The sequence below is a fragment of the Hemicordylus capensis genome, chromosome 1, assembly GCF_027244095.1.
Source record: "Hemicordylus capensis ecotype Gifberg chromosome 1, rHemCap1.1.pri, whole genome shotgun sequence".
NCBI classification, from domain to species: Eukaryota; Metazoa; Chordata; class Lepidosauria; order Squamata; family Cordylidae; genus Hemicordylus; species Hemicordylus capensis.
Genome location: NC_069657.1, coordinates 54965722 through 54981083, shown reverse-complemented (window position 1 = coordinate 54981083; position 15362 = coordinate 54965722). Strand labels below are relative to the sequence as shown.

General features: G+C 41.9%; 1 protein-coding gene across 5 annotated transcripts in view; it reads right to left on the bottom strand.

The window, feature by feature from the left end:
- BAZ1A (bromodomain adjacent to zinc finger domain 1A) overlaps window positions 1–15362 on the bottom strand; it is a 74757-nt gene that overhangs the window by 47817 nt on the left and 11578 nt on the right. For all 5 annotated transcript variants that reach the window (XM_053287159.1, XM_053287160.1, XM_053287156.1 and 2 more), the window contains 5 exons: window positions 12810–13088; window positions 8950–9093; window positions 8466–8567; window positions 7363–7450; window positions 350–484 (listed from right to left, as the gene is read on the bottom strand). In XM_053287159.1, the coding sequence (XP_053143134.1) occupies window positions 350–484; window positions 7363–7450; window positions 8466–8567; window positions 8950–9093; window positions 12810–13088 (748 nt within the window). The remainder of the gene's footprint in view (window positions 1–349; window positions 485–7362; window positions 7451–8465; window positions 8568–8949; window positions 9094–12809; window positions 13089–15362) is intronic.

Sequence of the window (15362 nt, the reverse complement as noted above, 5' to 3'; positions counted from 1 at the left end):
GTGTAGAGAACTGTAAAATATGTTTCCAAGTTTTCTGTAGCAACAGCAAGCTTTGATTAGCTTTTGCTTCCAATATGAGCAACCAGTTCAGCCCAGTGTACCAGTTTCAATCTGGGAGACCTGCTTTCCTACCTCTGCCCATAAACCATAACAAGTTACTATCTCTCAGTATTATATTCCTTCTGTAAAGGGGGAACCACCATGACCAACCTTGGATGGTCATTATATAAAAGATAGCACAACACTTTGCACATCTGAAATGCTATACAAATTAGGAGGTTGATGGTACAGAATGCAATCCACTTAACTATTCACTGGGAAGCAGGGAGATATGTACTCTGTTACTTACATGATAATCCGATGCCAACTTGGGAGGCCTCCTTCGTCGTCTACTTGAAGGACTGACGATAAAAGTGGGTGGATCATCAGGAAAGAGGTAGGAAAAATTCTGTTCTGCTATCTTGTATTTTGCAATTGATATTGCCTTAATAGAGAAAGATAAAAACACAGTTTGTTATAAAGTTTGCCAGATCATTCATGTGCAAACTGGCTAATATATCCCATATTTTAGAAGGAGCAACTACTCCTGTTGTCATTGTTCCCTAATCCACACCACAAGTATCAAGAACCCATACTGAATAAAGTCACCCTTCAAGTGGTGAAGCTCCGAGATAAATGGCTTAAATAATTGGCTTATAAATGCATTTAGCATTGGATCATTGTCTTATAAAAGGACATAATGCAACACTGCAATGAAAAAGTACAACACTGGTACCTCAAACCAGATTCCAACTGATACTAAATATTGTACTGTACACAAGCTGGAACACAATTTTTGGCTAATCAAGAAAAAGCACCAACATATACCATCACTAGAGATGTTGAAACATTTGTTTCATCACCTGCTTAATGTGGCATGCACAAACCAGCCTTCATCAGGTCCAAGCCTTGGGTGCTCTATCCTGCTTTCTCCCTCTTGTGTGTTTAGCTTCCCTCCCTAACTTCCAGTTTCAAGGGAAAAACAGGTTGCTTACTGTAACAAGTAATCTCTCTGGTCATCCATTTTTACTTACAACTGGATCTTCTGTGACTGTGCAGTAGTCCCATGGAGAAATATCTAACTCCAAGAAGTGCTCTCTGGAATTCTGAGGTGCGTGGGAGGCGTACATTGAAATCGGCAGGAGAGCGCCTTCACTCTCAGTTCCTGAAGCAGCTGCTGCGATGCGAGAAGAAATGAAGACCAGTAGAGTCCAGGTGAGTGAACATGGATTACCAGAGGGATCACCTGTTACAGGTAGGAAACCCGTTTATCTCTGAGGTGATCCATGTTCCCTCACAACTGGGGGATTGACTAGCTCCGGAGATGGAAGACTGAGACGGAGGTGGATACGGAGGTGCGTGCTAGCGCGTTCACAGCACCCTTTTTAAAAAGAAAAGAAAGAAATGCCTGACCAAAGTTGGCCTCAGCACCGAGTAGAGATCCATGGCATAGTGTCTTACAAAAGGTAAATCCAAAGACCCGGTGGCAGCTTTGCTGATATCAGCCATGCTAATACCGGACATATGGGCAGCAGAAGTTGCCATGGTCTTGGTGGAATGGGCTTGGACTCTAGTCAGAAGTTGGACCCCTTGCTGCCTGTAGCATGAGAAGACGAGATCGACAAGCCAGTTAGAGAGTCTCTGACGGGAGACAGGGCACCCTTTGTTGGATCCAGAATAGGAGATAAACAACTTCTTGGACTTGCGAAAGGATTTCGTGCAGCCCAGACAGAAGGAGCTGGCACCACCTACAGACATCTAAGGAGTGCATCAACCGTTCAAAGGTTGTAGAAGGGTTTACAAAGCAAGTAGGCAAAATTGTGCCCGAGTTGAGGTGAAAGTCAGAGATCACCTTGGGGTGAAATGAGAGATCAGGATGAAGAATCACACTGTCAGGGTAGAATTTTGTATACAAGTCAGCTCTTGAAGCAGAAAGTTCACTGACCCACCTAACCAAGGTGATGGCTTTAAGGAAGGAGATCTTGAAGGAGAGATATCTCAAGGAAAAGGAGAGAAGGGGCTCAAAGGGCGACTCGGTGAGTGAGAAGAGAACAAGAGACAGGCTCCATGGTTCAATACGTTCTGTGTAGGAGGATATTAAGCCCCTTTAGAAACCTCTTAGAGTCTGGGTGGATGAAGACTGAGCATCTATCCCACCCCAGGTGATGGGTGGGGACAACTTCCAGGTGACCCTTGAGTGGGGTATTGGAAAGAACTGCTCTCCTTAGAGATGTCAGGTACTGGCAAATCCGCCAAATAGAGGCAGAAAACAGGTTGAAGTGGTTCATGTTTGCATAAAGTGAGATAAAGCTTTTCCACTTACACATGTAATTTCTCCTGGTAGACACTTTTTGCTCATTTAGGAGGATCTGATCTAACAGTTTATCCTCCAAGCTATAAGATTAAGGGTGCCTAGAGCATGGTCGAGAATCTAGAGGGTACCTAGAGCATGGTGGAGAATGGCCCAGATTCCTGAGACAGCGAATCTCACCTGTGGGGAAGAAGATGTTGACCCTTAGACAACAGTAGCAAGGTGGGAAACCAGGGTTGTCTGGGCCACCACGGAGAGAGAAGGATGCAATGGGCCCTTTCTTGCAGAATCTTGCTCAGGACCCTCAAGTGTAGTGGAAATGGTGAAAATGGATAGAAGAGATGTTCCTTCCAAAGAATCTGGAACACGTCCCCATGAACTTTGTTCCTGTCCCCGCTCTCAAACAGAAAAACTTGCATTTGGTGTTGGTGGTGATCTAGTCCACTAGAGCTGTATCCCAAAGATGAAAAAGGTTTTGGAAAACTAAGTCATTCAATTCCCACTCGTACTGAGTGGAAAAAGCCAGGTCCCTGCTCAGTGAGTCTACCAGAGTGTTGTTGAACCCTTTGATGTGGAGAGCAACCAGATGGATGCAATTGCTCCAACACCATTCCCACAGTTGAATCACTAGGTTGTTCAGAGACCTCGAGATGGTACCACCTTGGTGGTTTATGTAGGCTATTGAGATTTCATTATCCAAGTGGATCTGTATCACACATCCCTTCAGGACAGGTAGGAATGCCTTGAGGATTAGGAACACAGTTAGGAGCTTGAGGAGGTTTATGTGGAGAGCCTGCTATTGAGCGTTCCAGTGGTCTTGCATGTGCAGACCGTAACAGTGGGCTCCCAAACCCCAAAGAGAGGCATCTGTGATGAGGGTGACCTGCAGGGATTGGAGATGGAAGGGAACTTGAGAGAGGAGGATTGAGGTACAGTCCACCAGTCAAGGAAGTGCAGGACATGGGATGGTACTGTCAGACATTTTATCAGTTTGTCCAGGTATGGCCAAAGAAAATGGAGAGGAACCTATTCTGTAACCTGCACATCTTCAGATGAGCATGGAAGACAGCCGTTGTGCAGGAGGCCATCAACCCCAAGAGGAGCTGAATGGTGTGAGCGCTCCGTTTTGGATTGGCCTAAAAGACAGTGATCAGTTTGGTAATAGATGCTTTCCATTTGTCTGGGAGATAGGTACATTTGGAAAACACATCTAGGACACCACTGATAAAATGGGAGACAACGCTGCAGTGTTAGGTTCTATTTCTTCAAGTTGACCAATAACCCCAGATCTGTGAGGAGAGACAGAGTGTATTGAACAACAGAGGAAAGGGAATATTTGCATCTCCCTGTTATGAGCCAGTCATCTAGTTAAAGGTAGATGGAAATACCCTGTGCACACAGGTGGACTATTATTGCACATGCACGTGGAGTGTTGTGGACAAGCCAAAGGGCAAGACCATATATTGATAAGCCCTGGAGTCTAAGCAAAAAAGCAAGTACTGCCGATTATGTGGAAATATGCATCCTTAAGATCTAATGCCACAAACCACTCATCCTCTAATAGGAGAGGAAGGATGGTCTGTAAGGAGATCATCTGGAACTTTTGAAGGTGCACAAACCTATTAAGCTTTCTTAAGTCCATAATAGGGTGGAGTTCCCCATCTCTTTTAGAAACCTGAAAGTACCTAAAATAGAAACCACTGTGCATAGCCTCAGGTGGAAAAGGCTCTATTGCACCCTTTTCAAGTAGGCAAAGACCTTCTTCCTCTAAGGTAGGAGTTTAGTGGGTGTTTTTAATATCTGTATAAACAAGTAGAGTGTTAAATTCGATAGCATAGCCCGAAAAGACAATGCCCAATATCCAGGTATCAGATGTTTTGCACTGATGGAGGAAAGCTTAGGGGTGATGCAGTTAGGTGACGTGGGGGGCGGGGGGGCTTGAAGAGGTACTTCAAGGACATTAGCATTAAAACTGCTGTTTGGTCCCATCGCCCTATGGAGCAGATGTCGGTTGAAAAGGTTTTTTTAAATACAATTTGGAGGAACATCTGAAGTCTCAGGAGGCTTCTACTGGAACCTCTGCTTGTTGTAGGGACAGTAACTCTGGTGAAAGCAGCAAATGTCCTTGGCTATGAAACATGATTTTTTCCAGCTTCTCCATACTGATGTCAGTTTCAGAAGAGCAGAAGCCGTCACCATCAAACAGTAAGTTCTCAAATTTTGTCCTTCATATATGACTTTAGACACAGAGCCCACTATCACCCAAGACTGTTTGATTGATTTGATTGATTAAGTGCTATCAAGTCAATGTCAACTCTTAGCAACCACATAGACAGATTCTCTCCAGGATGATCCGTCTTCAACTTGGCCTTTAAGGTCTCTCAGTGGTACATTCATTGCTGTTGTAATCGGGTCCATGCACATTGCTGCTGGTCGTCATCTTCTTTTTCCTTCAACTTTCCCCAGCATTAAGGACTTCTCAAGGGAGCTGAATCTTCGCATAATGTGTCCAAAGTATAACAGTTTGAGCCTGGTCATTTGTGCCTCAGGTGAAAATTCTGGATTGATTTGTTTTATAATCCATTTGCTTGTTTTCCTGGCTGTCCATGGTATCCTCAAAAGCAGGGGTTCTCAACGTTGGGTCCCCAGATGTTATTGGACTTCAACTCCCATAATCCCCAGCCCAGTGGCCTTTCGTTGGGGATTATGCGAGATGAAGTCCAACAACATCTGGGGAACCAACATTGAGAACCCCTGCTCAAAAGTCTTCTCCAGCACCAAAGTTCAAAAGCGTCAATGCTTTTCCTATCTTGCTTCTTCAAAGTTCAGCTTTCGCATCCATAGAGTGTCATGGGGAAAACCACTGTCTGAATTATTCTACTATTTGTAGGTGTAGACACGTCACGGCTTCTAAATATCCCTTCCAAGACCTTTATTGAAACCCTACCAAGTGCTAGTCTGCAGCGTATTTCTTGACTGCTGGATCCTTTACTGTTGATGGTCAATCCTAAAAGGCAGAAGCTATCCACCACTTCAATGTCTTCATTGTCAATTCTGAGGCTGATTGTTGTACCTGTTGTCATTAGTTTAGTCTTCTTTACATTTAATTGTAGTCCCAGTTTTTCACTATGCTCCTTGACTTTTCACTGTGCTCCTTGACTGTCAAATTGCCTTCACTTCCTCCCAGATTGAATGGTGGAGTTTGGCCATGCAGACTATATAATTGGCATTCTTCAGAGATCGGCATGAAGCGGAATAGAATTTCTTGCCCACTGTGTCCAACTTTCGACCCTCCTTGTCAACAAGCACTGAGGTTTTGTGTTTTTGTACAGTTTTCAAACTGTAAGGCACATTCCACAACTAGGGAGTTTAGAGCAGTAAGCCTAAACCAAGGGCAGGACTCCTCTTGCACCCTGTAAAGACTCTCCAGCCGCTTAGTAGTGGTGGTGGACATAACTGAGTGGTCCAAGAAACCTTCAAAAGCCCCAACTAGGAGAGGCAGCATTAGTAGTGTAGCAGGCTGAGTTGCTGAAGATGTAGAAAGGAAGTCATAGACTGTGTATTTGATTTACTGGACTGATGCTTGAAGGGTGATCCGAAGGCATAGTCAAGAAAAACAGAGTAACAATCAATATAACCTTTCCCCACTAATTGAGAAAGAGAAACAGAAATGTTGCAATGCAACAAGAATGGCAGATGAGAAGGAACTGAGAGAAAAGGCGCTCTCCCACCTATTTTAACAGACGTTTCTTGTGTGCCTCAGAATGCCAGAGCATGTCTCTTGCAGCTAGATATTCCTCTGCAGGACTACTGCACAGGCGTAGAAGGTCCAGTTGTGAGGGAACATGGATAAACTCAGAGATCCATAGTTTGCTGATTTGAATACAAAAGCATAATTTGCCTACAACCACAGACTGAATTAGAGGATGCAAGATAGTGAGGAGAGAGAGCATACGAGTCCCAAAATGACCATGCCATAATTTGGTGTTACAGATAAACCAGTCCTTTGTCTTCTTGTCGAAGCTCAATAAATGCTTGGGCTATGATATATATGTTATGTTATGCAACAGCTTAACTATAAAATACGATATTGCACAAATTTTACTGCCAATTTTGATGAAAGCTGTGGATCAACATGAATGGTTGGACCTAGAGCTTACATACCTGCCATTAAATCAAGAGGCAAGTCCAGTGTTGAAATGATGCCGGGGTGGGAGGGGGTGGGGGCAGCTGGGAAACAGTTATGCACAGCATCCTTTCAGTGGTTGTTGCTGATGGCTACCTTGTATTTCCTTTTGATTTTTCTGGCCCCATGATTGAAGTTCGAGGATGAGGCATTTGGCACATCAAAATGGCCCCATGTATTGAAAGATCGGGGCATTGGCTGCAGCTGCCTAACATTACCCAGTAAACCTGCCAGAGAACAGGGCCCAATGTGGAGGTTTACCATGTGATAAGCAGCCACAAATGGCCCCCTCCTTCAGCACTGATGTTGAACTTGCAATGATACTGAAGGAGAAAGGATGCCAATCACCTGGATAACATTCTCCATGCCATGTGCCATCAGGAGGGAGCAGGAGAAATGCACTCCCACTAGTCCCCCACTCCTTGTCTGATGGCATCTGGCACCAAATAAGTTAACCAGACAGTGGACATTCTCTCCTCTTTCAGTATTGCTGAAGCAGAAGCACCCACTAGCCAGCTGAGTTTCCCAGGGCTGGGGACTATAGCAGCAGGGGGTGGGAGGACCTGGCAGGCACACCCAACACCCATTGGTCCTCTCTTACCCCCCGCCCAATAGGGCCTGGTGCTAATTGGGCATTATTGGGGGGGGGGCAGCATGCATGTCTGCATCTTGGGGCAGGGCCCCAGTTTACTGTTGATGGGGGCTGTGGCCAAAGGCCCCTTCACTATCTGGTGCCAGCTCTGAAGTTTTAGATCAATGTAATAAAATGAGACCATATTTTAGTTTTTCATCCCAAAATTCAAACTTGTTTTATCATTTTGATTACCTTAATTCTAACAATGCCATCATGGGATTCACAGTGTTGCTTCAAAAAAAGCTTAAGTCTGTCACGAGAAAAGAGATGTTTTCTCCGGCTATAGTACAAAGAAGAAAAAGGAATACCATGTTATTATAAGATCTTTGATAAATGTAAACTAGATCAGTGTACTGAAATTATTCAATTTCTAATTTTAAGCTTTTAAAAGCAATTTAAGGTTAAGATGAAGCATTAACTTACAATTGCCTGGAACTGTTCTTGTCTAAGATAATGCAAAGACCAAGTCACTCATAAAATTTAGATCCCAATTCAAGAGCTAAACCCATTCTGCAACTCTTATTATAACACAGAATAGAAACTGTTCAAGAAACTGAATTAACACTGGCCGACATCCTGACTGGCAACATGTGCGTGTAAGCAAGCTCTGTGGGAACATGCTGGGAACCTACATGCAACTCTTCCAGTCCTCCTGCACATGCACTGTTGCGCCACAGGACTAAGACTTCCAAGTGCTGCTCACACTCCAAAAACCCTCTGCAGGATCGGAAATATGTTGCTGACCATCAGTGACATGTTTCCAATCCTGCAGAGTGCTTCCAAGGTGTGCTAGCAGTACTTGGAAGTTGTAATCCAGTGGCGCAACAGTGCACGTGCAGGAGGACTGGAAGAGCTGCATGCAGGCTCCCAGCATGTTCCCGCAGAGCTTCCTTGCATGCATGCATTGTCAGTCAGGATGTCAGCCACGATATTAAAGTGAAGTAATCCTGTGTACTCAAAATCAAGCTTCCATGAGTGTCACTTTCCTTGGAAACATTTCTGTGTTTTTGATTAATATAGTTGGGGGTGGGAGGGGAGTCACGATTACAGAATTTTCTAAAACAGTGTTTTAAATTGCTCACATTACCAGAAGTCCATATCTTTATTTTTGAACTGTTATAATAGCTATGCCTGTATTTTAAGATGTCTGTATCCAAGTTTACTTTATTGAAATCCTATCTCCAGCACTCAAGCTCTATAGAACCACTTTAGTGAAATGGGTGACCAGTACGGCATGATTACCCCAGTCCTCTGGTACATACAAAAGCTGGGTAACCATGACCAATAGCGCTTACCATATCTGAGATGCTTTCACCGTTACAGATTCATACAGTTGTTTCCTTATAGGCTTCACTTTGTACTTGAACAAAGAAGGATCAGTTATGGCTTTTTCCTTCCTAAAAACAAAAGTCAATTATTTTCTTCCTTAAAAACAAAAACATCATTTGTTGCAAGTGAAGTTAAACTCTGAAGGGGACAGGGTAATTGAAAATGCAATCTCACAAGAAATTTTTTTACAGAGTAGTTTTAAAATCAGTCATCCTGAACATCACTACAAGAAAAAAATAATGCTGTTTATTTCCACACAAACACAGCGTACCTAGGGACATGTGCTGATATGTTCCAACATGATAAACTACATGATGCTGGTTACTCAGGACATTTTGGGACACTGCAATTATCTTGCTATCTAGAGAAAATGGCTGTAAAAAGTTATTTTTTGCCACAAGCATGAAGCCTTGAAGCATGAAGTTTCAAATGCGTACAACTAGTCTTTACCCATTTTGTGCAGGACTGGTATCTAAGTCTGAATCATCACTATCACTAATGACAATAGTGTCGCCATCTCTATTGTTGACATGGCCATTAGCCATTCCATTGTGATGTAATGGTGCTTTAACTTCCAAAATTTTACAGTGCAATCTGAAAGAAAGAAAACAAAATTATTTAGAATATTTATATACTGCCTTTCAACAAAAGTTCCCAAAGCAGTTTACACTACAAAACCAAATATTTTCCTCCATTCCCACCTCCTCAAAAGCTTTCAGAAGCATACAAATTGCTTGAGTGCCTATACAAATTGCTATCATGATCTGATGTGAGCAAAACTCTCATATTTCCAGTAGAAACTTCTAATGGCAAAGCTTCACTAAATGTTAGTAACCTTCACTAAATTTTAGTATCCTGTTTTTACTTTACTTTAATGCGTGTGACATTAAAGTAAGGTAATTAAAGCTGAATTTGAGATTGTCGAATGCCCTGGAATTAAAACTGGTGAGCATACTACTGTTGATACACTCTTGGCAATTTTTTAAGATAAAACTATATTGGATTGCAAGGTATGTATGTTAACAAAATCTTGCTGCATGATACATATTGAATGCTATATTGAATGATAACTGGGCAAAGAGGTGCCTTTATAAAGTGGTGGGTCTTATATTTAGCAAGGGAAGAGCAATTGGCTCTATTCCGCTCAGCATGGCATCCTTTCCAGTGACTGTTGCTGGTGTCTCCTTTATGTCTGTTTTTAGATTGTGATCCTTTTTTGGAACAGAAAGCCACTGTCTTGTTCATTTTGCTATATAACATAGGATTTAGTTTCACTTTTCTTATGCAATGAGAAAGCACAGTCCAAGGTTAACAATGGATCTAGCCTATAGAACTTGCAATGGTAGTCTAGTATGACATATACACAGTAATACGTTTAGACAATTAAGTGGTCTATTGTAGTAGTCAGACTTTCAAAACATTTGTAAAATCACTCTGGTTATTTTAGAGAATCCATTGTAGTTATTGCTTTTAAACCATACAACTGCTTTTCTTCCCCAACTGGTACATAAATAGCTTAAAATGAAAGAGTATTTAGTTACTTAGGCATTAAAAACATTTTAATACTAGGCATTAAAAACATTTTGCATTAGTTTTCATAGGACTGAGGAAATATACAGTACAAAGGATTTTATGCTGTTTGAGTTATCCAACACTAGCAAAAGATCATCCTTTATTATAGTTGATGACCCAAAAAACAAGGATGACATGACTGTTTATCTAATCTAGTCTCAATGGCCCATTTATTTCCTGACACTTTTTAAAGGTCCATCTGGTATATAAGTGCATGGATGTCACTCACACACAAGATACATGGTGAAGGACAAGCATAAAAACCACTCCATTCAAAATAAAGTTACATTTACATGGCCACTGCTGAATTATAGAACAGTTCTTGGCAACTAAAGCACAACAGAATTTGTATGGAATACTAGGGATCATTGTATTGAAACAGCTGTATCCATTAAATAGATTGGAGAGAGAACACATGATCAGTAATGGCTTTGCTTGTGATCATCTTATCTCCCATCTCCTGTAGTCACTCTAATACCTAAGGACAGCAGCTACAGAGTTCATTTAAATCAATCCCATGTGCTGAGTTAGCCAGTGAGCACAGACTGAACAGAAAGTAGTCAAGAATAGGTGGGTGACAGTCTAGTAATGAAGTTATTGGCCCCAGGTATGGGGAGGGGGAGGTAGGCTGCAAACGTGGGACAGGAGAGGAAATTGATGAAAACTACAAGTTAATGGAAAATTTTGAACAGAAGTGTTTGCTTTTAAGAAGCAGGGAGCAATTTATTTACATTCTTTACCTTTCTAAATGTATTTCTAGACCTATAGTTCTTCAATTCATGCTCAACAATTTTTAAGTGAATATTATACCACTCGAGAAGAGTGTCAAAAGAATTATCTTACACACCATGCTTTACCCAACAATAAGAAAAATTAGGGAATTGGGGCAGGGGAAGGTCAGCTTACAATAGCCTTCTCTCTCTTTTTTTGCCCGGGGGTGGGGACATTAAGCTCTCTACTATAGATTTTTTAAATGTTATCTTCTATGTTTAAAAAAAAAAAGCTTCAGGCTTTTGCAATTATATATAAGTTTCTAAAATCATGAATGATGTAAAGGGTATGAAGAGATTTCTCTCTCTGAGCATACTAGAACACTGGACCATACAATAAAATGGACATGCAGTAGGCTCATGACAAAGTAAAACTAAGTTTTTCCATCATGCAGCACATCTTATGGAATGCATTGCTACAAGATCTTGTGAAGGTCATGAACATGGCTTAAGGTTAGGGGTGGGGAGGGAAACTAGACAAATCCATGGGTAAATCTATGAGTGCTTTTAGCCAGTGTAGACACAACTGGAACTTCCATGTTTTCAAATGCTGGACGGACACACACACACACACGGGATCTTTCTCTCCATCATCTCCTGCTTGTGAACTTCAAGCGGTTCACCAATGGAGAAAGAACGCGCTATGTGGATTTTTAGCTTGATCCATCATTAATTCATATTTTGATTCTAAGTCTGCACTGAATAAATGTAATCTGAAGTGTCCAATTCCTTCACTGTGGTTAGGAGATCAAGAATGTGCAATAGCATCCATAATTCTCCATCCTATGTAAATTTCTCTTCCCTTCTGCAGTTTGCTTCAACAATGATATAAGCATTACATCTGCAATGGCACTGACCTGATAAACAGTAAACTGATTAATTTTCTTAACAAGAGTTTGAAACCAAGATTTGAAGTGAGTTTGTAAACCATAGTTAGAAGAGTTTGTGCCAACACAATAAGGCATAATTCAAGAAAATAATGGAAAGATGGGGGAAATGTGTGTGCAAGAGGAAGAACTGAGTCTGCGATTGTTGCATACTCCAACTCCCAATCACAGTTAGGAGACTGGAAAAAATCATACCTGTGCTGCAGTTTTGTTTTTTAAATACTAAGAACACATCACATATATGGAAGCATTATGCAGGACTTATAACTCACCCTTTCTAAGACAGAAAGAATGATGTTGTGTATTCTTCAATTAACAGGTAAATCTGCCAGGCAGTGGCTGACATACCGTGCAAGAATATATCAAGCCAGTAACGTAGCATGCACATAAACTGCACAAATGTTACATAAGTGTTAGTTCATTATTTTCAATGGGCTCCCTTGTGTGTGGTCATTGGCGCAGTTTACACACACATTACAATACATTTCTGGGCTGACATAACCTTGCACAGTATGACAGGCAGTGTCACAGATGAGTAAACAAAAAGCTAGGTCAAATAGTAGACTATATGCTAATACAGTGGTCCCTCTACTTACGAAATTAATCCGTTCCGAATGCACATTTGTAAGTCGAAAAATTCGTAAGTCGAAAAGCGGTTTCCCATAGAAATGCATTGGGAACGGATTAATGCGTTCCGGAGCCTAGAAAAAAGACCCAGACCCCCAGTAAGGCTTGCAAACTGCACAGGAACATTTCTTTTCAAGAATAAACAGGCAGTAAACAGGCAGGCAAGTCAAGGAAACCGCATGTAAAATTTGTAAGTCGAGGAAACCCCATCTAAAAATTTGTAAGTCAAAAAAACCGCATCTAAAACCGGATCTAAAACTGCTGTTTGTAACTCGAAAAATACTTATGTCGAGTAGTTTGTAAGTCGAGGGACCACTGTACAAAAATGCTACCAATGGGACCAGGCATAGCCTCTTAAAATTTAATTGTTTAGAAGTTAACCCAAGGTTTTTGTTCTCTTTTTTAAAGAACCATACATCTGTCAAAAAAAATAGCACATGTAGAAAATATTTACCTTTCACCATTATTCCTAAGTACTTCCACAACTTCACCAACAAAAAAACGGTCCTTGATATAAGCAAAGATGTCATCACAAACTTCATTAAGTCGAGTGCGTTGAGTGAGGGTAGCCAAGTACAGAACTGGAATAATAAGTGGCTCTGGAAAGTTTTGGAGATTTTGTCTGGCTTTCTTTTCCAATTCTAGTGCTTCCTGATATGTGAGTCCAGGTTTTCCTGTGACAGCACAACTCCACACGAGGCTATTACACAGGATGGTTCGTTCAAAAAAGTCACTGCAATAAAGAAAGTTAAAAGTAACTAAACTGAACTCTACACACCAACTATTGTTCACAAAGCGTGTGATTCAGGAAAGGTAAGCATTTAAAGTCCTGCTGATTTCAGTGCTTAACTCACACCAACATGAACGGGATTTTAAGTGCTTATATTTGGCTGGATTATACCCATGGGTGGTCATGTGCTCGTTTTTTAAGCAGACCAAGCAAATACTCCACAAGTATACTTGGATACTGAAATTGTTACTTGTTAGTTATCACACTATACCAGCAATATCTCCCCTCATAATCAAGTCATTTTTAGAATAATTATTGCCTCAGATATGCCATGATTATGAGAGGAGAGAGATACAGCAGGTAGTGGTGCACTGCAGTAACTGTCTATTGTCAGTAATGGGTTATGAGATTTATTTAGGAGCTAAGCTCTCACTGATGACAAAACTCTGATTAGTTATAATGACACCATCTCTCTCTCTCTCTCTCTCTCTCTCTCTCTCACACACACACACACACACAAATAAATACTTCTACATAAGGGACCAGACATGCATTTCACTGCTTGACAAGTAGCAGTAAAAAGAAAAAACACTTAACATTGCATAGTTACAAAATGAGTATTAAATAAAACTTCTGTTTCACCTTGCTAGCTGGCTATCTGTCAAATTTATATACCACCCAAACATTTGTCTCTGGGCAGTTCAGTTAGATAAAACAATTAAAACATATATAAAATGTAAAACAATTTAACAATTTAAAATCAGCCAGATAGTTAAAACCTACAAAATTTAAAAAGCTGAAAAAACTTGGGTGAAAAGATGGGTTTTCAGATGTTTTTTAAAAAATTGCCAGAGATGGGGAGGATCGTATCTTAATAGGGAGCGCATTCCACAATCTCAGGGCAGCAGCCGAGAAGGCCCGTCCCTGTGTAGCCACCAGACGAGCGGTAACTGGAGCGGTAACTGGAGACGGACCTCCTCAGATGACCTCAGTGGGCGGTAGGGCTCATAGTGAAGAAGACGCTCTCTTAAATACCCAGGGCCTAAGCCATTTAGGGCTTTATAACTAGCACTTTGTATTTTGCCCAGAAACCTATTGGCAGCCAGTGTGGCTCCATCAGCAAAGGAGTAATGTGGTCTCTCCGAGATGACCCAGAGACCAACCTGGCTGCCTGCCGCATTCTGAACCAACTGAAGTTTCCGGATTACATACAAAGGCAGCCCCACGTAGAGCTCATTATAGAAGACAAGTTTGGAGGTTACCAACAGATGTACCACTGTTTTGAGGTCATTGATCTCGAAAAACGGGTGCAGCTGGCGTATCAGCTGGAGCTGATAGAAAGCACCCTGGACACCGCCTCAACCTGAGAAACCAGGGAGAGGTGTGACTCCAGAAGTACTCCCAGACTGCAAACCTGTTCCTTTTGGGGAAGTGTGACCCCATCTAGAACAGGTAGGTCAAAATCGTCTGCAGAGTTCTGACCCTACACAATAAGTACCTCTTGTCTTATCTGGATTCAGCTTCAGTTTATTCTCCCTCATCCAGCCCATTACTGCTTCCAGGCAGGCATTTAGGGAGGATATGCCAGCTCTTGAAGAAGTTGACGTGGAAAAGTAGATCTGGGTGTCATCAGCATACTGGTAACACCCGGCTCCAAATCCCCTGATGATCTCTCCCAGCGGTTTCATGTAGATATTGAAAAGCACTGGAGTAAGTACAGAGCTTTGAGGTACACCAAACTTAAGCTCAGATTTCGAAGAGCAACAATCTCCAATCGACACCATCTGGAATCTATCCGAGAGGTAGGAGCAGAACTACTGCAAAACAGTGCTTCTCACCCCCCAACACCCTCAGGCGTTCCAGAAGGATACTATGGTCGATAGTATCGAAAGCCACTGAGAGAGCCAAAAAGACCAACAGCGTCACACTTCCTCTGTCAATTCCCAATCGGAAAACATCCATCAGGCCGACCAAGGCAGTCTCCAGCCCATAGCCTGCCGGAAAACCAGTTTGAAATGGGTCTAGATAATCAGTTTCGTCCAGGACCACCTGGAGCTGAGAGGCCACGACCCTCTCAATTACCTTGCCCAGCCATGGGAGGTTGGAAACAGGCCTATAATTGCTCAACTCGGATGGATCTAATGCAGGCTTCTTTAAAAGAGGTTTAACAATTGCTTCCTTGAGACAAGGAGGCATCCTGCCCTCCCTCAGAGAAGCATTTATGATTTCTACCAGGCAGTCTACAACAGCCTCTCTGATAGATCGAACAAGCCATGT